This window comes from Tupaia chinensis, unplaced genomic scaffold (assembly GCF_000334495.1).
Source record: "Tupaia chinensis unplaced genomic scaffold, TupChi_1.0 Scaffold000141_1, whole genome shotgun sequence".
In the NCBI taxonomy this organism is placed as follows: Eukaryota; Metazoa; Chordata; class Mammalia; order Scandentia; family Tupaiidae; genus Tupaia; species Tupaia belangeri.
The window spans coordinates 3,636,633-3,658,058 of record NW_006159611.1 but is presented as its reverse complement, the minus strand read 5'-3'; the positions used below and the strand labels follow the sequence as shown (position 1 = coordinate 3,658,058).

General features: G+C 55.0%; 1 protein-coding gene across 1 annotated transcript in view; it reads left to right on the top strand.

Moving 5' to 3' along the window:
- Positions 1 to 6: 6 nt before the first annotated feature.
- Positions 7 to 21,426, top strand: part of DCDC2 (doublecortin domain containing 2) — a 63,867-nt gene continuing 42,447 nt past the window's right edge. The window contains exons 1-2 of the mRNA XM_006145113.1: positions 7 to 305; positions 4,358 to 4,412. Of these exons, the coding sequence (XP_006145175.1) occupies positions 16 to 305; positions 4,358 to 4,412 (345 nt within the window). The 5' untranslated portion in view covers positions 7 to 15. The remainder of the gene's footprint in view (positions 306 to 4,357; positions 4,413 to 21,426) is intronic.

Genomic DNA, 21,426 nt, shown 5'->3' with positions numbered 1-21,426 from the left:
GGCGGGCCCGGGAAGATGAGCGGCACCGCCAGGTCCAGCCACCTGTCGCAGCCGGTGGTGAAGAGCGTGCTGGTCTACCGCAACGGGGACCCGTTCTTCGCCGGCCGCCGCGTCGTCATCCACGAGAAGAAGGTGTCCAGCTTCGACGTCTTCCTGAAGGAGGTGACGGGCGGCGTCCAGGCGCCCTTCGGGGCCGTCAGGAACATCTACACCCCGCGCACCGGCCACCGCATTCGGAAACTGGACCAGATCCAGAGCGGGGCCAACTACGTGGCTGGGGGCCAGGAAGCCTTCAAGAAACTCAAGTGAGTCGCCAGACCCACTTCGGGGTGCGCTCGCGGCGGGCTGACCCCGGGAAGCGAGGGGCCCGCCCCTGCACCTGGGGTAGAGACGGCAGGTGCCGAGGGCTGGAGGAGGGTCCCCCGTGGGCGTGGGCGGCAGCAGCGCCCCCACTTGGTGCGCGCCTCTGCAGTTTTCCTTCGGAGTTCCCCCTCCCTCCTTGGAGCCCATCCGCTTAGTTTAAGTCGAGACTTCCTTAAGATCACGTTCAAGTATCGAGTGTCGCATTGTCACCAGTGGAGACACGCGCGCCCTTTCCCCCACCCCGTATAGAGTCCCGCGGCCTTTCATTCTGAGCGGAATGGACACTGCCCACTGCGGTGGCGCTCCCACCCCCTGGGGATCCGTGCAGTGACCATAAGCCCAGCCATGTGCTGTGTGGGCCTCCGTCGGTGTCCTCTCCTGTCCTGGTGGGCAGACCTGCGGGCCGGGACCTGCATGCGGGTTTCTGCGGGGCCTCGGCGGTGGGTGCTCAGGGATTTAGCACATGGTGCCGCGTCAGATACAGAGCGGAGTGTCTATGAGCACTGTCACGCAGCAGGGCAGGGGCTCACACACCCCGTCTTTCACTGCCACCGCAGTGCCACTAGAAAAGCCACTGGCGTTCTCTGGGAGTCTGTGGCGGGGGTCGCTGAGGACTTTGCAGGACAGGTGGGGCTTCACATTCCTTAGTTTTCTGTCCCCACAGCTTTACTGACACACAGTTCACATGACATAGTGTCCGCCCGTGTGAGTGGTGGTTAATTTATTCACGGAGTTGTGCAGCCAGCACCGCAGGGATTTCAGAACGTCTCCATCAGCCCGGAAGCAAGCTGTGTCCTGCAGCGTCCAGTGCCCCCGCCACCTGGTAACAGCAGCCAGCCTCTGGCGCAGTGGGCTTGTCTGGCCCGCGTGTTTTGTACACCGAGTCCCGTGCCATGTGGCCCTCTGTGGCTTGTTTCCCTCCCCTCGTGCGTGGGACGTTGGTCCGTGGGGCAGCGGGGCAGTGTTCCGCCATGCGGACGGAGCCCACGGTGCAGGCCGTGCAGCGGTGGACGAGCGTGCGCTGGCTCACGTTCTGGCCAGTGTGAATGACACTTGCACAGACGTTTATGTGCAGGGTTTTAGTTCTCTTGATGTATACCGTGGAGTGTATTGCCGGTTGTATAATAATTGTATGGTCCATAGTTTTTAATAGAACATTTTAATTGAAATTTATCTTAGGCCCCAGGATAGCAAAAATATCTTTACCATAAATCTATGCTTGTGAATTCCGTCAGTGGTAGAGACATGTTTTTTCAAGCATCACTGAAGTCCTCTAATATGGTTTGAGTTGAGTTCCGGGTATTCTGCTTTTTGTTAGGCCGGGCGTATTCTTTTTCCAGAAGGTGGAGGATGCACTGGGTTATGTTTTTCCTTTTATTAAACCTCCTTTAAGAATGCTTTGTCTGATTCCGTAGAAGAGCGCTTACGTGAGACCTCGCGCCTAAAAGACTGAGAAGCCCGAGCCAGAGGACTTGGGCTTGAGCTCAGTGTCCTTCGAAGTCGCTTGACTCAGCCAGTCAGTGCCTTAACTCGGCGAAGGAACAAGGAACGGAGCTCTTCCCGCAGGGCAGTGTGAGCATGCGTGTCCGCACCCGTGTCACACCAAATAAGACGTCTATCTCAAAGTGCCATTTCTTTCCTGAAATTGCTTTTCATTAAACAATTTCCTCATGAAGAAATGTCACGGAACTAGAAATCCGATTTAGAATCTACGAATGGCTGAAAATTGTGGGCCTGCTCTATTCGCGCTCTCTGTTTGTCACAGCCCACTCACGAGAGAAAGAGGACAGAGTTGCAAAGCAAGCAGTCGGCGCACCTGAAGTCACTCTTCACAGAGAGGATTTACGCGGTCACTTTGCTCGTAGTTCACACAGACACAGAGTGGAGCTTGTCACAGTGTGCATAGTTGGTTTTCCAGCCCAGGTGACTGGTTTGTTTGTGTTACAGTAGTAGTATCTATGGCGTTAATGGTAGAAGCCAAGAAGATTTAAATGCTAAATGTATCTGAAATGAAGCACTGGAATTATGTAGCCAATGAAGCAACTGGCAGGACAGGAGAAAGCCCAAGGAGCATCCGGGGTAATTTGTGGGTTTTCAGACTCTCATGGTGCTGGGGAGATAACGGAAGATTTTTCAAGTGGAAATGAGCAATGAATGTCTTTCAAGCAGGAATTTAGATTCCATTAGATTGTTCTAATATTGCTGAAACTGGAACTCTACTTAAAGTAGCCATTACATCTTTATTTTGTAGCAGAGAATTCTAGAGATTATTTTCTCCAGAACTTTCCCTGTGCATTTTTGGAAATTGACTTTACTACCTCAGTCTCAGAGACTGAGGTCACTTTTCTGCACATGACAGAAAACTTGGGCAATTACATAAAAAATCACGCCACATGCATGTGGACACGTGCCCCAAGTCTCGACGGGCCGGAGAGATGGAGAGGGAGGGGCTGTGGCGTGGCCGTGCCCCACGAGGCGCGAGTTCTCTGTCTCTAGTCAGTGTGCAATGAAATCAAAGTTCATGGGAAATAAGCATTATGGAAACTTGTGCAGATTTCAAGACTTCTCTGCACCAAAATAATCTTTAATTCTACTTTTCACAAACTTTATTTTTTAAAAGTTTTTTTTTTTTTTTTTTTTTTGTCCTAGAGTGTGAGAGACAGAGAGAAGGGAAAGTGAGAGGTCCCCCCTCGCCCCCAGGGAGGACAGCTATTCTCTTTTCTCCTCTAGGGATTTTGGGCATGCATGCACACACGCCCCATGTGTTTTCAGGCCACCAGGTCTGGGATTCCAACCGTGGAGATGGCCTTGTGGGAATCCAGTGCCTTAACCACCATGCCACCGACTTTTAGAAGTCCCCGTGCATAGGGGAACTATATAATAATTTCTATAGGTACCAATGAACTCAAGTACTCTATTTGAAAATGCAAATAACAATAATAAAAGCAATTGCAGTGGCCAAAATAAATTCTAATATAATGTAAGTTATCTCTCTATCTATTTACACTTATAAATTAAGTGATACATTTATACTTTTTACATTAAAATGTTTATCACCTTCTACATACAAAGCACAGTTTGGGGGCTACTTAAATTTAGAATAAGATTACTGTGGAAGGCTGATAGCCTGACATTGACAAAGAGAAAGTTTCCAGGCTATTGACATCTGCACACAGTGGTGCACCCCTGGGGGGTCCGCCAAGGCTGGCTGGTCCACCCTCTGCCTCCTAGCTGAGCCGGCACCAACACCGCCTGCTTGCTGAGCGTTCCCAACGCGAAGGGCTCTCGCAGGGAGGAGGCCCAGCCGTCCCCAGGTGTCACTCTAAGGCAAACTGCCCCCTTATCTCCTTGGACCTGGTGTCTGTGATTAATGGAACTGTCCCACACCTTTCCACGCAGACTGCTCTTTTCATCTAATTCACCGAAGAGTTATAAAAACAGTGCAGACAGTGAGCAGCTGGCTATTAAGGGGGAAATTATTCCTTAACAGAAAAACGTGTTTCAAAGTTGGGGAAGACAGGTGTCAGCTGTGGTTGGTGATGCCGAAAACCGTCCTCATGCTGCCGTTGCTGGTCGTGGCTACTAACCTTTGCTGGGCTGATGTCCAGTGAACAAATGTAACAGAAAATTAAAAAAAGATGGAGTAATCCTTAATGCATGCTTTACTTTTTAAAAACTGTATGACTGACTTGGGACCAGCAGTTAGCGTAATGGCTATGTCACTGGACTCCAATGTGGTCGACCACGGTTCGAGTCCCGGACGCGGTGGCTTAAACTCATGCTGGGCGCGTGTGCGTGTGTGCCCGAGATCCCAAGAGGAGAAGGGAGGAAAGGGGACTGCGGCGTGGCCATCCCCCCGGGGTGATTTCTCACTTTCTGTCTCTCTGTCTCTGTCTTTCTGGTGAGCGCACGCGCCCTATAGCAAACACCTCTCAACAACAACAGAAGTGTACAGCTGACCTAAAGCCCTGTTTTCGTGTGTTTGTTTCCTCAGTTACTTGGACATAGGCGAGGTCAAGAGGAGACCCATGGAAGCCGTGAACACAGAGGTAATGCAAATGCTGCTCCGAAGGGTCGGGCAAGGAGCAGACTACGCCCGTGTCTGATAGCGTGTGCCTTAGCGGCGCGGGCGGCCCTAATGGTAGCAGGGGTGCCCCTGCTGTGTAGACCCGGGACGTTATATCGAAAAGGCAAAGCGAACCTCTTTGTCTCAGCAGCAGCAGTGAAGAGGCCAAGTGCCTGCTGGGACATGGAGGAGTGACACAGTATGTCCTTATATTCCCGTTTTCTAGCGACGTGTTCAAGTCCACAGGAAGTTCTGCTGTCTAGTGGGAAAATTCAAGCATTGTTATAGAAATCTTGGGCAAAACCTTATCTCCGCCGCCCGCCCCGACAGCTCGGAGTCTGTCTAGCTGGGCCTGCCCTGATGCTTCTCGAGGTTGTGGAAGGAGGCCGGCAGACGCCCCCCGGGCTGTCCTCAGCTCCAGGAAGCACCCCGTCTTAACCTGGGCTCCGTTGGCTTGAGGACAGTCAGCGAAGGCTCGCGTGAAGACCGGAAGCGCGTCTGGAGTGCGTACTCAGACCCCCGCTCACTTCTCCCTCTCTGTGTCTCCGGCGAGCACGTGTCCTATCGCCAAGATCTTTCTCTTTTTTCTTTTTTTAATGCAGTACTTTGTTTTATGTGGGAGGTTTGTGGGAGCCCAAGTTGTACTTGAGGTTAGTTACTCAGAAGAATGTCCTGAAGGTTTGGAACCACATTATTGAGACTCCCCACGTTAATCATTAGGTATAATCGCTAATGAGACATGCCCCGACATCTGCTGCTTCGAGGCCTCTGTGGGAATGGGATTGGAGACACCAGGCTGAGGGCAATGATTAACCTCGCTGCAGGGGCCGTGTGCTCTGACTCACTCACTTCAGCCTTTACCTGGGGGATTCTGGGAGCCCCCAGGGGAGGGGACAACTGAAGAGTTAAGCTCCGAAGTGTTTCTTTCTTTAACCCAATGAAAGTTTTTTCCAGCCTGTTTTACTTAGGTTTGCTGCCTTAGTGAGGAATCTGAGAAAGCAACCCCTTCTGTGAATCCTCCCGCAGTCCCGCTGCCCTCCAGAGCCTTTCTCCGCTCTCCAGTCTGAACGGAGGAAGGCGGTTCTTCTAAGGAGAGCCAGTGACTGTGACCTCAGTGGTCCCGAGGTGCGGTGACCCGCCAGGGTGCCCTGGAGAGTGCCCTGCTAACGGGCAGCTGGCTGCAGGTCACTTTCCTTTCACCCTTCCTTGCTCTGCCGTTTCTCTTTTTTAAGTGTCGAGCTGCGTGTGTGTGCATGTGTGTGTGTGCGTGTGTGTGTGTGTGTGTGTGTTTGCACAGAAGTGACACAGAGGGGTGGTAATGCCAGCCTGGGAATGTCAGTCTAGTAGGAACCGTCCCTGAGTGACCCGCACCGACTCTGCTCGGAAGGCCGAGGGCTGGTGACCTTCCTCCGGCCTTTGACAGGTACCCGGGCAGCTGCTCTGCACACCGGACTCCCTCTCTTTGGTGCTGAGATGAGATCTGGGGGAATCTAATTCTTGTGAAATCGGCAGACATGCACTTTAGAGCATGTATAGTTTTTTGTTTATAATAGTGAGTTATAAGCAAAGAGGAATTTAGTAAGTAGGCATTTAGAAAGTAGCATCAACTTTTCTTTTTAAAGAAATATCTTATTTAACTCTATTCATCTTTTATTATAATTTGGCCAGAGAGGGACAGAATGAGAGAGAGAGAGAAGGGAGAGCGAGACAGCAAGCCACCAGGACCAGGGCTTGAGCTGCAGTCACCATGAGGGAGCCCAGCGTCCTTAACCACCACTCCACCTGCTGGTCCCAAACTTTTATTTTAAAAGAGGTTTCTGCCTTAGGGCATGTGTGCTAGCCAGAGAGGGAGAGTCAGAAACAGTGAAAGGGAAAGTGAGAAATCACCCTCCAAAGATGGCCACACCACAATCCCTTCTCCTCCATTCTCCTCTCTGGATCTTGGGCACGCACACACATGTACCTGGTGTGATTTTCAAGCCACTGGGTCCAGGACTCAGACCACGGTTGGCCCTGTGGGATTCCAGCAACTTAACCACAATGCCATCTGCTGGACCCCTGAACCTGTTTTGAAAATGGAAAAGGGTCTAATAAAGTAGTTAAATCACTAGCTGTCTGTAAAACTGCCACTTCTGTGTCTTCCATGCCTGGCTTGTTTCTCCAAGTGTGATGTCCCGTCCTTGCAAACCATGGCTCTCCTCTTCCACGCTTTACAGCTTCGGCTCGTTGGCACGCAGACGCTGCACGGCTGAGCTCCTGTAACTGGGGAGCAGAGTGGTGGTCCCCAGGGTCGGGAGGGAAGTGCTGATCCAGGGTACGAGGTCTCAGTTAGACAGGAGGGGTGAGCTCTGGAGAGCTCCTGGGCTTCATGGCGGCCAGTTAATAGTGCTGTGTGTCGTGTTGAGAAACGGCTGCAAGAGTGGGTGTGAACCGTTCTCACTATGGAAAAGAGGACAGCGTGTGAGAGGGTGGATGAGCCCCTTAGCTTGATTTCGTCATTCCCTGGTGTGCGTGCGTGTGTGTGAGAGAGCGTGTGTGAGTGTGAGAGCGTGTGTGTGTGTGTGTGAGAGGGTGGATGAGCCCCTTAGCTTGATTTGATCATTCCCTGGTGTGCGTGCGTGTGTGTGAGTGTGAGAGCGTGTGTGAGCGTGAGCATGAGTGTGTGAGCGTGAGTGTGTACCAAACAGTACATTGTACCCCATGAATTTAGGCAGTTTTAACTTATCGATGAAAACAAATAGAAATCCCACTTAATTAAAGTATTAAACTATTCACAATAACACGAGGTTAGGCTGGTCCCGTGGTGTGCATCTGAGAGCTGGATCCCACGTGCCCAGCCACGGGTTGAATCGTGGCCCTCCTGGACACGTGTGAGCTTTTGTCCCAAAGCCTAGCAGGATGGGGAAATGGAGGGAAAAGGTTATGGCGTGAGTGTGCCCTGCGGGAGGTTCTCTCTCTCTCTCTCTGGTAAGTGCATATGCCCTCTGGCAATTAGTAATAATTTTTTAAAGAATTATGCTTTTAATTTTACTTATTAGTATTTAAACATTTTCTATAGGGCATGTGCACTCATCAGAGAGAGAGAGAGAGAGAGCGAGCCAGCTGCTGAGTCCAGGACTTGAACTGCAGTCGGCTGAGTGGGAGTCCAGTGCCTTACCGTATGCCACCTGCAGCTCCAATTAATAATTTTTTTAAGTTCCAACACAAAATAGTCTTTTTGGTGACTGCGACAGCAACACTTACTAGACAGAGACAACTCGTTCTGGTACTGTATGGGATTCCGAAAACGGGAATGAACATTCAGGGCGGGCTGACAGAATCTGAACTTCTGCCGAGGTCCACTAGTGTTTTCGTCAATGGCAGCTGTAATACCCACGTCCAAGAGCCCTCCTAGAAAGTCGAGATTTAGGTTCACGGTGTAGGACAAATGTTAGAATGAGCTGCTGGGTTTTCTGGTGAAGCCAGGGCACTGCTTTTGAAGGAAGCATGAGTACTCCCACACGGCAGGAGTAGCAGGAAACTGCCTGAGCACACAGCAACGCCAGTCACACGCGCCATGGCCGACTGCTTGCTGAGTGCCGTGCATGCGAGGGCACGCGCACGTGCATGAGGGAGCGAGCTCCCGGGGGCATTCCCAATGCAGCCTGTCCTGTTCCTCCCAACCCCTGTCCTGTCAGGGCCCTGAGCTTGGCGTTTCTTAAAGTCACCAGGACCAGAACCCAAGCCCTAGTTAGCCTTGTGGGACCGGCTCCCTGCATCCAGTGCTTACCCAGGCCATGGGGTTGGGCGCGATCTCACAGCTCCTGAGGAACATTTGCCAAGAGCCTGTGGAACACCAGACGGCCGGCTGAGCCTGGCCACAGATCTAGCCGGACCGCAGGCTGAGCAGACGTCGGCACGATGGATTCGGCAGAGGGCACGAGAGAGTGGTAAAGGGTGAGGCATTTGGAAAGGAAAGACGGGTTAGAAATAAGAGAATGATAACTCCAGAGAGACAGTGACCCCTGCGGGCTTGACTCGTGGCGGGCCTCGGCTTAGAGGTGGCGCCCATGTCTCCCACGACAGCTGGGCGCCAAAACCAGGAAACAAAATTAAAGAGGGCATGAAGGTCGCACTATTTAGATCGGATTGAAAGAATACTTTTTCTTTTTAACTGGCCAAGATTGGGGCCAGCTGGTGGCATGGTGGTGAAGGCGTTGGACTATCACCTGCCGATTGTGGTTCGAGGCCCAGACCTGGCACCTTGCTTTCTCACTTTCTCTCGCTCTCTCTGGTGAGCACACGTGCCTTGTACCAATGTTTAAAAATGATAGTAATAAAAATAAATAAATAATTCTTTAAAGAAAGAAAATGGTGAAGATTGCTAAATAGTTATTGGAAGTGTCAGTTTCTGTTACTGAACATAAACACATTCAATTTGTACATTTCGGTTGTATGCTGAGATGGTGAAGATGAATTGAGGTTCGCTTAAATTTCAAAATGCCCTCTAAGTTTTTTTAAAGTTTATTTATGGGACCAGCAGATGGCATAATAGTTATGTCACTGGACTCCCATGTAGTTGATCGCGGTTCAAGTCCCCAAACCAGCAGACTTCAAACTCATGACGGGCGTGTGTGCATGTGTGCCCAGGACCCTGAGAGGAGAATGGAGGAAAAGAGGTTGTGGCAGGGCCATCCTCCCTGGGGCGTTTCTGCTTTCGGTCTTTCCGGTGAGTTCACATGCCCTATAGCAAAAACAACAACAAACTCTCTGAAAGAAAAAGTTTACTTCTTCTATGAGTGAGAAAGAGAAGGAGAGGGAGGGGGGGAGTGAGGAGCGAGAAAGAGCACCCCAACGCCACAATCCCCCCTCCCAGGCGGCCGCAGACTGAGGGCCACTGAGCTGTGGACGCTTGTTCTGTTGGATCGGAGCGTGGTGGGGGCCGAGATGGAGAGAAGGGGATGCAGATGTGTCAGGGACGAGGCTGGGGAGCAGAAAGGCAGCCGCATGAGGGGCTCTGAAAGGAGTTTTAGCTTCCTCCTAAAACTAGTCAGGACACTGACAGGGTCAGTGTTGCTGCCCCTGCAGGTCGGAGACCAGGAGACTGCTCAACAGCATCGAAGGTGAGGCTCAGGATGGCGGAGGCTGTGAGGGTGGTGGAGGCTGTGCAGACGGTGGAGGCTGTGTATATGGTGGAGGCCGGGTGGACGGTGGAGGCTGTGTATATGGTGGAGACTGTGCAGACGGCGGAGGCAGGCTGTGCGGACGGCGGAGGCTGTGTGGATGGTGGAAGCTGTGTGGACAGTGGAGGGTCCCGTTTGAATAATAGAACTCGGTTGAGTGAGAGTGGGGCTGGCAGGAGAGGTTGGAGGGACGACTCTTAGGTTTCTAGCCTGGGCACTGGGTGGGTACATGGTCTCACCCTTCCTGGAGCTGGGGCACGGCTCGTGTTTTCTGATCTGAGTCTCAGCTCTTTGGGTGCTGAGCCAGCCGGATGTTGGCCCACGCACAAAGCCTGGAGCCGCCAGACACGTGGGGTGCGTGGGCTTCCTTGCCAAGTGTCCGGTGTTCTCAGCACGTCATAGCAGTGGCTCGTTTCATCCTTCCAGCAAACTTACGGTGCAGGGGTGGGCACTATCCCATGTCCCGGGTGGGGAGTGATGGCTGAGACAGGCCCTATGCGGTGCCGCATGGAGGGACTGTGAGCCGACGGAGGGGGAGGGTTCCTGCTGGACCCGCAGGCTCGCTGGTGGTCGTTCGTGCCCTTGTGGCCCGAGGGGTGTTTGTGCGGGGCACGAAGGGCGTGTAGACGGGTCAGACCTCGGTCTGACAATGCCAGGAGCCGTGGGAGGAAGGCGGAGAGTTGGACAAAGTCCCCTTCCGTGTTAGCGCCCTCGGACAGTCACTCTGCTCCCAGACTTGCCGAGAGTTATTTTAGTTGTATTCTCAACTGACTTGCTTTTTGGCCTTTGTTAATATTCCCCATAGGAAGGTTTACGTTGAACGTTTCCAATACAGTCCTTGAAATGGCTTTGGCATGCCTGCTTCTGATGGGCTCCCACAGGAAACCAGAAATATTTTTACGTGGAAATTTACTGCGGGGTGTGGCCGAGTTAGGCAAGCCTGTGTGTGACTGGGTCTTCGAGTCGTGCTCCCAAAATTGAGTTTGCATCAGTGCACAGAGACAGAGACAGAGACAGAGAGAGAGACATTCGAATTAGCCAAGATGTCTGGGGCTTATGTTGGCAGAAAGAGAATTTTTGAAGATACCAGATGCCCTTCGAGTCTCGGATGGGGCTGGAGAATTAGGCTGAGAATGAGCCGGGGGAAGCAGGGGCCAGGACCAGGTGCGCCCTGCCCCACACTGAGCAGCAGGGCCGTCGGCGTCCTGGAACCTGCCCCTGACTTTGGTCAGCAGGCGCTGCAGGTGCGACCTCGGACCCTGGCCCGTGCTGCTGCTGCCCGCTTCCACCACGTCTGTGCCAGGCCAGGCCAGGCGCTGCCGTTCACGCCCCGAGGGTCTGGCGGGCCAAGCGGAGTCGCACTCGCACTCACACTCGGATGCGCCCCCTGCTGCACCGCCGGGGCCGTGGTGAGCACCAGACTGCAGGCCCTCGTTGGTGTGGGTGCACCGGGTCTGCTCACACCGCTGCCCGTTTGGTGAGCGGTTGGCCCGGAGCACCGTGGAGGAGGAGCACTCGCTGGGGGCGCTTTCTGGCCTTGTTCTGCTAAAGCTTCGGTTACCTTCCCCGGGACCCTTTCTGGGGCTCTCCAGAAGGTCAGCAAGCAGAACGCCTTGAGCCGGACACTGCGCCTGGCCTTTGTCCCCGCCTGGCCCACTTGCTCTGACTGGACCCGTCCCCGCTTGGTGGCTGTCACTCCGGTTGTGCCCCGTCTGCAGGTCAGACTGGTAAAGCCCCTGTGGTTTGTTACGAGTCCTCAGCGAAACATCCAGGGGTGCAGTGGCTGAGGTGCTGGACTCCCACGTGGCCAACGGTGGTTTGAGTCCCTGACCCAGAGGTGTGAAACACACTGGCGTGTCCAGTGCCTTAACTACCATGCCACCTGTGAACCCACAGACATTTCAAAAAAATTCACACGTAGTTTGTTTCATAAATTTCCCAAGAGATTTTTTTTCCCTCTGTAGGGTGTGTGCTCCCTGGAGACAGAGAGAGGGAAAGTGAGAAATCACTCTCTGGGGAGATGGCCACGCCTGGGGGGATGGCCACACCTGGGGGGTGGCCACACCTGAGGAGATGGCCACACCTGGGGAGATGGCCACGCCTTGGGGGATTGCCACGCCTGGGGAGATGGCCACGCCTGGGGGGATGGCCACACCTGGGGGGTGGCCACACCTGAGGAGATGGCCACACCTGGGGAGATGGCCACGCCTTGGGGGATTGCCACGCCTGGGGAGATGGCCACGCCTGGGGGGATGGCCACGCCGCCATCTCTTCTCCTTGTCTTTTCCCAGGATTTTGGGCACACACGCACATGCACTCTGGAGTGATTTTCAGGCCAGCAGGTCTGGGGCTCAAACCGCGGTCGGCCATGTGTGAGGCCAGCACCCTGACCAGCACAAGACCAGCTGGGAGGACGGGATGCGCGAGGAAGGGGCATGGCTCATCCCGAGTGAGCGGCTGGGGTGCCTTGCTGGCTGCATGTCGCCAAGGTCACTGGGCCACGTTCGTTATCAATTAAAGGGCTAGATTAAAATATCACCAATTTATATTAACATGAGGGGTCTTCAAGAAGTTCAGAGAAAACACATGAAAAAATCATGCACGAATTTAACTTTTTTTTAGGGGGGAGTTATTTGTGGTAGGGCACATGTGCTTGCCAGAGAGAGACAGAGAGACAGAAAGCGAGAAATCACCCCCTAGGGGGATGGCCATGCTGCAATTCCTTCTCCTCCATTCTCCTCTCTGAATTTTGGGCATGCACCCACACGTGCCAGTCGTGAGTTTCAAGTCACCAGGTCCAGGACTCGAACCGGGGTTGATCATGTGGGAGTCAGCACCCATTCCACCTGCGGTCCCGATGTCTGGCTTGTTTTTCAGGGCGCTGAATTTGGGACTTAAACCCCATAGTCAACCATGCAGGTTCTAGCTCCCTTAAATACCAGGCCTGGGATCAGCCCAGGATAAGAATTCCAGAATGTTCTTTGTGGTCCACTTTAAAAGGCCCACTTCCCTTCCTTTTGAGGCAGGCACAGTGGCTCGTCTGGGTATCGCGACCTCTGGCCTCGGGTGTGATTTACCCTTCTGCCCCCGGGTGTGACGGTCAGTTTCTCGTCTGAGGCTTGCGCGGGTTTTAGAGCTTGGAGCCTGTGTCTGAAGTTCCTTCCAGCCAGGGTTGTTTGCATGTGGGTAACCTGGAGACCTAATTGCAGCAACAAGCCGTCCACACAGTGCTCCTGGGCGCTGGTAACACAGTCGGCGAGGGATCAGCCGGGAGCGAGCGGACGGCCCTTGCCAACGCGCTGGCTGCACGTTCAGGGCGACAGCTAATTAGGGCGCAGCAACTCGGAGGCACGGCTAGCAGGATTGAAAATAATAACCTCCAGTCCCTGGACGCGGTCGCCGAGGCCTCCAAAGGACTCACGTGGGGCGGGGGGAGGGGGCGATGAACTGAGAAGGAACCTGGTGTGGACGATGGAACACGATCAGGCTCCTCCCGCCCACTCCCACCCCCGCTTGGTCATTCGTGTTCGTAAAAGTAAAGCTGCCAGGCCAGCGCCATGCAGACTCAGTGCTCGGGGCCCGCCCCGTCTCCGAGGCTCCTGGGGTTATTCGTGAGGGACGCAGTGGAGGTGCAGATGGAGCCGGGCTGTGGCTGTCACTGTGGCGGGCTGGTGTGGGCCCAGTCGGGGTGGTGGGTGGAGGCCTCCCCCACGTCCGTCACATCTGGAACCCCGGTGGGTGAGGCTGACCTGACCACGCTGCCTGTGACCTTACCTGGGCTTCGCCCGTGAGAGCGTGGGCGGAGTAGCTTATTGCTGTTAGGCTTTGTCATAGGGTGTGTGTGCTCACTGGGGAGAGGCAGTGAGAGGGAACGTGAGAAGTCACCACCGGGGGTCGGCCAAAGCGCAGTCCCTTCTGCTCCGTCCCCTCTCAGGATTTGGGGCATGCATGCACACCCGCCCAGCGTGATTTCCAAGCCGCTGGGTCCAGGACTCAAACCGCTGTCAGCCCTGTGGGAGTCCAGCACCTTAACCATTATGCTGTCTGCTGGCCCCAGTGCAGTGGCATTTTTAAAATGAATCATTCAATAAATCTAAATAGAAAAATAGATTTAATCAAACTTGTTTTTCTTCTCAGTAGCGAAACTTCATGCTGAGGAAAACAAATAAGTAAACAAGTGAATCGTAAAGGCTGTCCCGGAAGTCTGTCTTGCGTGTGGCCCGGGGGTGCACTCCTCTTCAGCCGCGGGCTCCTGCTTTGTGTCTGCTGCTCACGCACGGCCGCACGTCTGGGTAACAGCTGCATCGGAGGAGCTTTCTCTCCAAGCCTCGCTCTGCTCCTCCCAGGAGGGTGCCCCTTACCTGCACCCGGAGGCTTCTGCCTAGGGCAGTTCGTCGCTGAGAGGCGGCGTGGTGCACTGGGACGGACGTGTGTCTCCAGTCCACATAGGCTGACTTTCAATCTTGATTCTGAGAGCTTCTCCTCCGTGCTCATCTCAGGATTTTGGGCATGCATGTTCCCATGCCCTGCAGGAATTTTCAAGCCACTGGGTCGGGGACTCAAACCACGGTTGACTATGTGGGATTCCAGTGGTGCAGCCACCACGCCATCTGCTGGTCCATGTGCAGTGTTACCCCTGCCCTCATGACCTTCCCAGAACTGCTCTGTGCACCTTTTCTTTCACCGGCCTTGGGCACCCGTGGGTAAAGGGAAGCCACAGCGCATTTTGTTTAAGCTGCGGGGTTAACACAGCAACCTAAGGATGGACACTAACTGTTACGGTAAATGATAACAGTATTGCAGTTCTCCCCACTTAACCTGTTACATTGTGTGCTTGCAGCCGCATTCCCATCTCTTTAAGTTTCTTGCGGAGAACCCAGTCCAGGTTGGGTTTTTGTCTAACGCAGATGACTTAAGTTTCCTCTTGTAAGCAATGAGGCTTATGTGTTACCTTATCTGTTACAATAGTTACAGATGACATTAGTTACAGAAGCTGCAAGGTTCTGGGCTGTACAACCATGCTCTTGCCTTCTCCTGGAATGTGGAGGGGCCGGGAGAAGTGCCTTTGGTTTAAGCCTGGCTGGCTCTGTCAGTCCTTGGGCCTCGGTCACACACGGCTGCTCCGACCGACCAGCCAGCTGAGTTTTCGTGTCTCCTCGTATGCAGCCAGGCTGTGAGTCCACTTGGTCCGTGCCCTAGCTGTGTTTTAGGGTCCCTGGCTCCTCCCTCTCCCCGTGTGCCTCCCTAGCAGCTGCGTGGCCGTGTTCCGGGCGGGCATGTTTCCGTGGGAGGCTGCAGACCAGCTCCCCGGGCTTATAGTGAGGAGTGGCCGCTCTGTCACTGAGTCGCCAGTGTCACTTTTTGAGGATGCCTTACTCTTAATCGAGAACAATTTCTGATTGAGCCTCGAATGTTCTGCCTTGTCTACACCGAGGCCTGACCCCCTGGGGCTGGTGGGGTTCTGACCTAGCTCTGCCCTTGGAAATGCAAATATTTCCCCAATTAGCTTAGGTTTACGGCTAACAACAGGCCATTGTGTCTGGCTGCTCTGAGCAAGTCCGTCTGGTATGTGTGGCTGCCCCTGCCCTGGGGGCCTGCCCTGCGGGTAACAGAACCCAGAACCGTGACTGATCCTGGGGAGATAGCTGGTCCCCTGTCTCAGGGAGGCGAGAAACAGGTGTCCAGACCTCGCTAAGTGCTTTTGTTCTTTGTAGCCACGCAGCAGAGGGCCGAGTTTCTTTGCGACTAGACCCAAGCCCAGTAGGACCACGTGACAAGTGCTCCGTGTACCCCGGTTACAGGTGGGGACAGGCTGGGCTGTCCGGGGCCGCCTGATGGGCTAGGTGCATGCCCGAGCCCTCAGGTGAGAGACCCTGACAGCACCGATTCTCAAACTGCTTACAGACAAAGAGGCCGTTTCACAGGTTGGAGGGCTGTGTCGTGGGTGGCTTCTGCCGTGACACCCAGGGTCTTGGTGTTTCAGACGAGGACTCGAGCCACCACTGAGAGGGGAAGGCAGTTTATTAAGGAGAAGCAGAAGTGCACTCCCAAGAGGTAGGAAGGGCCCGGGCGGACAGAGGGGGCCGAAAAGGCCCCGCAGCTGCGTTCTGTGAGGGTCATCATTATTTTAAAGAGGTTTTCTTTGCCATAGGGTGTGTGTACCTGCCAGAGCAAGAGACAGAGACAGAGAGACAGAAAGTGAGAAACACCCCCAGGGGGGTGGCCACGCCGCAATCCCTTCTCCTCCATTCTCCTCCTGGGATCTTGGGCACATGCGCCTCAAGTCACTGGGTCTAGAACTGGAACTGTGGCGGCCCTGTGGGAGCCAGTGACGTCCCTGCTACGCCACCTGCTGGCCCAACAGGGAGAATTCGAAAAGCCTCTGGCTGTGAACTGCCTGCGGCCCTCCTCCCCGCGGCGCTCGCCCTGCACTACGGCCGCCTCCCTTCGCCCCCCAGGCCACCTCTCTTCACCCCAGGATGTCCGCCTTCTTTCTCCGGGCCTCCTGCGTCTCATCTCATGACCAGCTCACCTGCACACTCTGCAGTGGTCTATTTCCTGGGCTTGATTTCTTTCCTGTCACCGGGTGTCACCCCGTGGGCTTCACTAAGGGACGACCTTGCTGACTCCCTGAGGAGCCCTGAGCTCCAGGTTCCCGAAGGGCTACCAGCTTTCTCAGTGCTCACGAAGGACCACGTGCTCGCACGCCCTTCGGCAGGAACGGGGTGGTCGTGCTGGTGGGTGGCCGCAGCCCGCCGGGGCCGCCCCCGCGCACGCAGCACTGCCCGCTTCCCTCAGCCAGTCCACACTGCCGGCCGCCTGTGTTCCCGGCGCCGTCCCACTGCACCGCCTCGGCAGGGTGACCGGCAGACTCCCCCTTTAGGAAATGGAGTGACAGAGGCCGACAGCGGCGGGCAGGTCTGGAGCTCTGCGCGAGGAGTCCGGACACAGTCCAGAGTGCTCTGCTGGGTTCGGGGCGTCCCGTAGCCCCGAGAGCTCCCGGGGTTAAGGCTATTCTTCAGCTTCCTGGGGCCTGCAGGGAGCCACGCGGACTTCCTCGGGAGTGCCGGACACGTGCTCCGCTTCTGGCCTTCCCACACGATGGAGATGGGGCGCAGGTACTTAGTTGAGAATGGAGCTCACAAAGTTGAGGTTTTTCATTTTATGTTCAGAGTGCATAGGGCGTTAGGCCAAGATGCCCACGGAATGCATAAAGAGACAATGACACCAAGATGTCAGAAGATCGGAAACTTGTGATGTGCTGGGAAATTGATGTGATGGAGCTGGAAAACTTAGCAATGTGGGTGTTTATTCCATAAGCAAGGAAGAGAGAGAAGAAAGGCGTTTTCGGACCGGGTCTTCCTGCCCAGCGCCTTCAGCCAGGCCCACGGGGCCCTGCACCACGCCTGGCCTGCTGGGGAGGGCGGGGAGCCAGACCCAGGCCTCGCGGCAGCCCCAGCCACCATGCAGTGACCCTGCCCACTGTGCCACCAGGGCTGGGCCTGACGTACGTTTAAATACAGGCTTCATTGCCAGCAGGTGGTGTAGTGGTTAAGGCACTGGACTCCCATGTGGTGGACCACAGTTCAAGTCCCGGACCTGGCAGCTTGAAACTCAAGCTGGGTGCGTGTGCGTGTGTGCCCGAGATCCTGAGAGGAGAATGGAGGAGAAGGGATCGCAGCGTGGCCATTCCCCCTGGGAGTGATTTCTTCTTTCTGTCTGCCTCTCCAGTGAGTGCACGTGCTCGGTAGCAGAACTGTCCAGAATAAATAAATAAATAAATAAATACATAAATAAAAAGCACAGCCTTCGACGTCAGTTTTCCAGGCAGTATTACCTCGGACAGGTATCCCGTCTTTCGGGTCACTCTTAAGCTAAGAGGCAGTTCCGCAGCCCGCTGTGTTCGAACATCGAACAGCTGTTCACCCGCTCGTTAATCTATTCCGATGTGCTTCCGGGAAGGGACGTGTCTTCAGCAGGCAGGTCTGCGGACCCACGCTGTGCTGCCGTCGCTGGGAGAGAGCAGCCCGGCGAGACGAGAGAATAATCGGCATTTGACAGACGAGCCTCACCTCCCCATGGGAGGCAGCCGGACTGGGAGCGGCAACGGGGCCAGGGGACCCGGGTAGGGACGGGTGTTTCGTCAGCTTCTGGAACTAATTGGGCCCTTCCGGGAACGTTCTCACAGCTCGATCACTGTCCTCGGAGGCCTCTCTGTGCCTAGGCTCCCCCTGAAGTGGGGGTGGTTGGAATTACAGAATTTACATTCTGAAATAACACTGCTGGAAATCTTGGCGGTATTTCGGTGGCTGGCCTGATTTTGCCGCCATGCCGGGAACCTGGATGTCGGGAGTTTGGGGGCTGACAGATGTCCCCTCCACTCCATCGGGGCTGTGTAATACCTGACTGGCACTGGGAGGAGCACGTGGCGACGGCTTGCCGGGGAGAGAAACTTGAGTGGACTCCAGTGGGCCCGGGACACACACTGCAGTAGCCCATGTGGGGGTCCAGGGATGTACCGTTATGCCACCTGCTGGTCCAGGGTATAATGTTCTTATTTAAACTAGAATGTTCTGGGCCAGCAGGTGGCCTGGTGGTTAAGGTGCTGGACTCCCACATGGCCGACTGGTCTGAGTCCTGGACCTGGCTTCTGTCTTTCTCAGTTTCCCTCTCTGTGTGTCTCTCTCTAGCGAGTGCATGTGCCCTGTCGCAAATTAAGCAAAAAATAATAATGATAAATAAAATTGCATAATTCTTTTAAAAAATTAAGTAAATTTTAATGTTCTGGTTTTAGTCTGCAAACTAAAAGCCCTAGTTGAAAGACAAAGGTTGGGGCCAGCAGGTGGCGTGGTGGCTAAGATGCTGGACTCCCACATGACCAACTGCAGTTCGAGTCCTGGGCCTGGGCAGCTGGCTTTCTCACTTTCCCTCTCTCCCTGCTCTCTGTCTCTGTCTGGTCAAATTTTTATATATATATAAAATTCGCGATCTCCTGGGGGTGGGGGGCTAGCGACCGTTCGGCCACTGCACCAGCCTCCAGGCGGCCTTCCTTCCACTTCTGAGCAATACTGAGAACACGCATGCTAACTCCGACAGCCTTTCAGAACCATCTGTCGTTTGGATGTGTCTGGTATACAGCCCCTTGGGTAAATTAGTTTCTGCTCTGGAGTCTTTAAAAACATTGTTGGCCCTTCTCATTTTTCAAAAAAGTAGTGAAAATGTTCATGAAAGAACTTTAAAAAGCCATGGAAAGGCCCTCAGGTGGCAGGGCCGTTAAGGTGTTGTATCCCACTCCCCAACTCTGTGGTTCGAGTCCCAGACCTGGCGGCTTGAAAAACCATGCCAGGCACGTGTGTGCATGCCCCAGATCCTGAGGAGAATGGAGGAGAGGGGCTGCAGTGTGGCCATCCCCTCTGGGGGAGACCTCCCACTTTCCCTCTTGGTCTCTCTCTTTCTGGGCAAGTACATGAGCCCTGTAGAAAGAAGAAAGAAAAGAAAGAACATTTTTTTTTTAAGTCATAGGAAAGCAGAATTGAAATGCAAATTTATTTTGGTGCAAAAAATTGAAATCCACGTAGTTTATTTTTCGTAATCCACATTTTCTATGAGTTTTTGGGGTCTTCTCGTACATTTATTTCAGACAGGGCCTCTGTGTCCTGACCCGGTGTGGGCACGCACCATCAGGCCAGGCTGTGGGGCGGGAATTGAACCCGGACCTCCATGTCCCTCAGCCTGCCAGGTAGTGACACCCACTGGCTGGCCCTGCCGTGGCCAGTTAGATGCTGTGGGAAGGACTCTGCCCTCTCCTTGGCGCTGGGGGCTGTGTTGGCAAAGCGGTCACAGAGCTCGTCAAAGGTCCCCATATTGAGAACCCCCTTCATCCTCAGTCCCCACAGTAAGGGGAGTGGGCTGAAACCTCAGCGTAGGTTGGCCTGCACCTTGGCAACCAGTACCCCGGGCACAGCTTTTCCTCTGCTTGCCTGCGGTCACCTTGTGGACAGTCACAGAACTCTGATATTTTTAAAAAGTTATTGAAAACCGAGCTTTTCTCTTGGGTCATTGGTGTTTGCCAGGGCGGGAGGGCAGTGGGTGTTTGCCGGGGGTCTGTCTCGCAGCTCCAGTTCCCCGTCCTCCTCATCCTCCTCGTCCTCCTTGGCCTTCCCGTCCTCTTCAGCCTCCCCGTCCTCCTCGGCCTCCCCCTCCTCTCCATCCTCCCCGTCCTCCTCTCCGGCCGAGGGCGTGGCCGAGAGTGCTGGGATTCCAGGCAGCGGGCTCTCGAAGCCTGTGGCAGCCCCAGGGACTGAGGCTGCACTTCATTAATTAGTCCTGGCGCATCCCTCTGGGCTAGTTTAGCAGGATCATGCCTGTTTGTGCAGACCAAGAAGTCGGGGCGAGGCTCAGGATGGGCTCTTGTGAAAAGCCGTGGCGATGTCCAGGATGCCAGCTCCGGAATTCAGTCAGCTCGGCTCGCCACTCGACCTCCATCTGGTTGTTCCAAACATGCGTTTAAAGCGACAGCCCCAGTTTCACCGAGCTTGTCCTTCATGGCATAAAGATGGTGTGGATTCTAGCTCGCGTGCTGGGGCTTGAGCGCGATGGCGTGCCCCTAGGTGCTAGCGGAAGCTGCGACCTTGACCTAACCCCCCACAGACGTGTGTGGCTCAGGCATTTTGTGTGGCCCTCTGCAGGAGCCTGCCTCTCCAGGTCAGCAGGGAGGGCGCCGCGCTGGAAAGAGCGTGGGATCTGGGCCCCAGCTGCCCCCCGCCGGGCTCGCCCATCCCAGCAAGGCGGCCGTGGCTTGGTCACGTTGCCAGTTACTTTTACTTTAGAAATACTTCCATGGGCAGCTTGGTCTGGGGCCAGCAGGTGGCATGGCGGTTACGGTTCGAGTCCGACTCAACAGCTTGGGAATCATGCTAGGCCATATGCATGTGCTCAGGGTCCTGGGGCGGGCATGGGGGCGTGGTGGGGCGTCCTGATGCCCTGCCCCTTCTCTGCAGCTCCCAGGTCCCAGGTTCTCTGCCTCTTCTCTGCAGCTCCCAGGTCCCAGGTTCTCTGCCCCTTCTCTGCAGCTCCCAGGTCCCTGTGCCCTGCCCCTTCTCTGCAGCTCTCAGGTCCCAGGTTCTCTGCCTCTTCTCTGCAGCTCCCAGGTCCCCGGTGCTCTGCCCCTTCTCTGCAGGCTCCTAGGCCAATGAGTTAAGTGCCGGTTTTTCAGTGAAATGAGCTGTAGGGCAGGGGTACCTCCCAGGTGAGTATCTGGGGAGGAGGAGCAGGTGGAGCCCTGGGGGCAGTTAGCAGGGGGGCAGAAGAGCTGCTGGGAGTGGGCGTGGGTGGAGTGGGCATGGAGGCACCTGGCTGGTGCCCTGTTGTGCACCTGTGGGCCTGGGAGGGAGGAGTCGTGGCGGGCACGAGGTGCCAGGTGGGCAGTCTTGGCCAACATGACCGCAGGTCCTGCCTCAGAGCTGGCCCTGCCTGTCAGGGCTGCCTTCGGGAAGCAGACTGCAGAGGAGAGACTGGCCCCGTGAAGGGGAGATGAAGGGGACGTGCTTAGAGGGGCTGTAGGTCAGAGTCGGGGGCAGCCTCATGGGGGGGCAGACCTTTTCTCCAAGACAGGCAGAGAAGGAGGGCGTGGGAGGGGAGGAGTGGGCCATGCAGGAAGGGGGAGGAAAGGGGCCCTGCAGGGAAGGGGGCTGAGGGCTTCTCGCTGTCAGCTTCTGTTGTTCCGAAGCTGGGTTGGGGTGATCCGTGGAGTGTGTCGAGTGGGTTTGGGTAGCCATGACAGGTCAGGCCTGGCCGTCCGTGGCGGGGGCAGGAAGCAGGGCACACCGCAGAAGA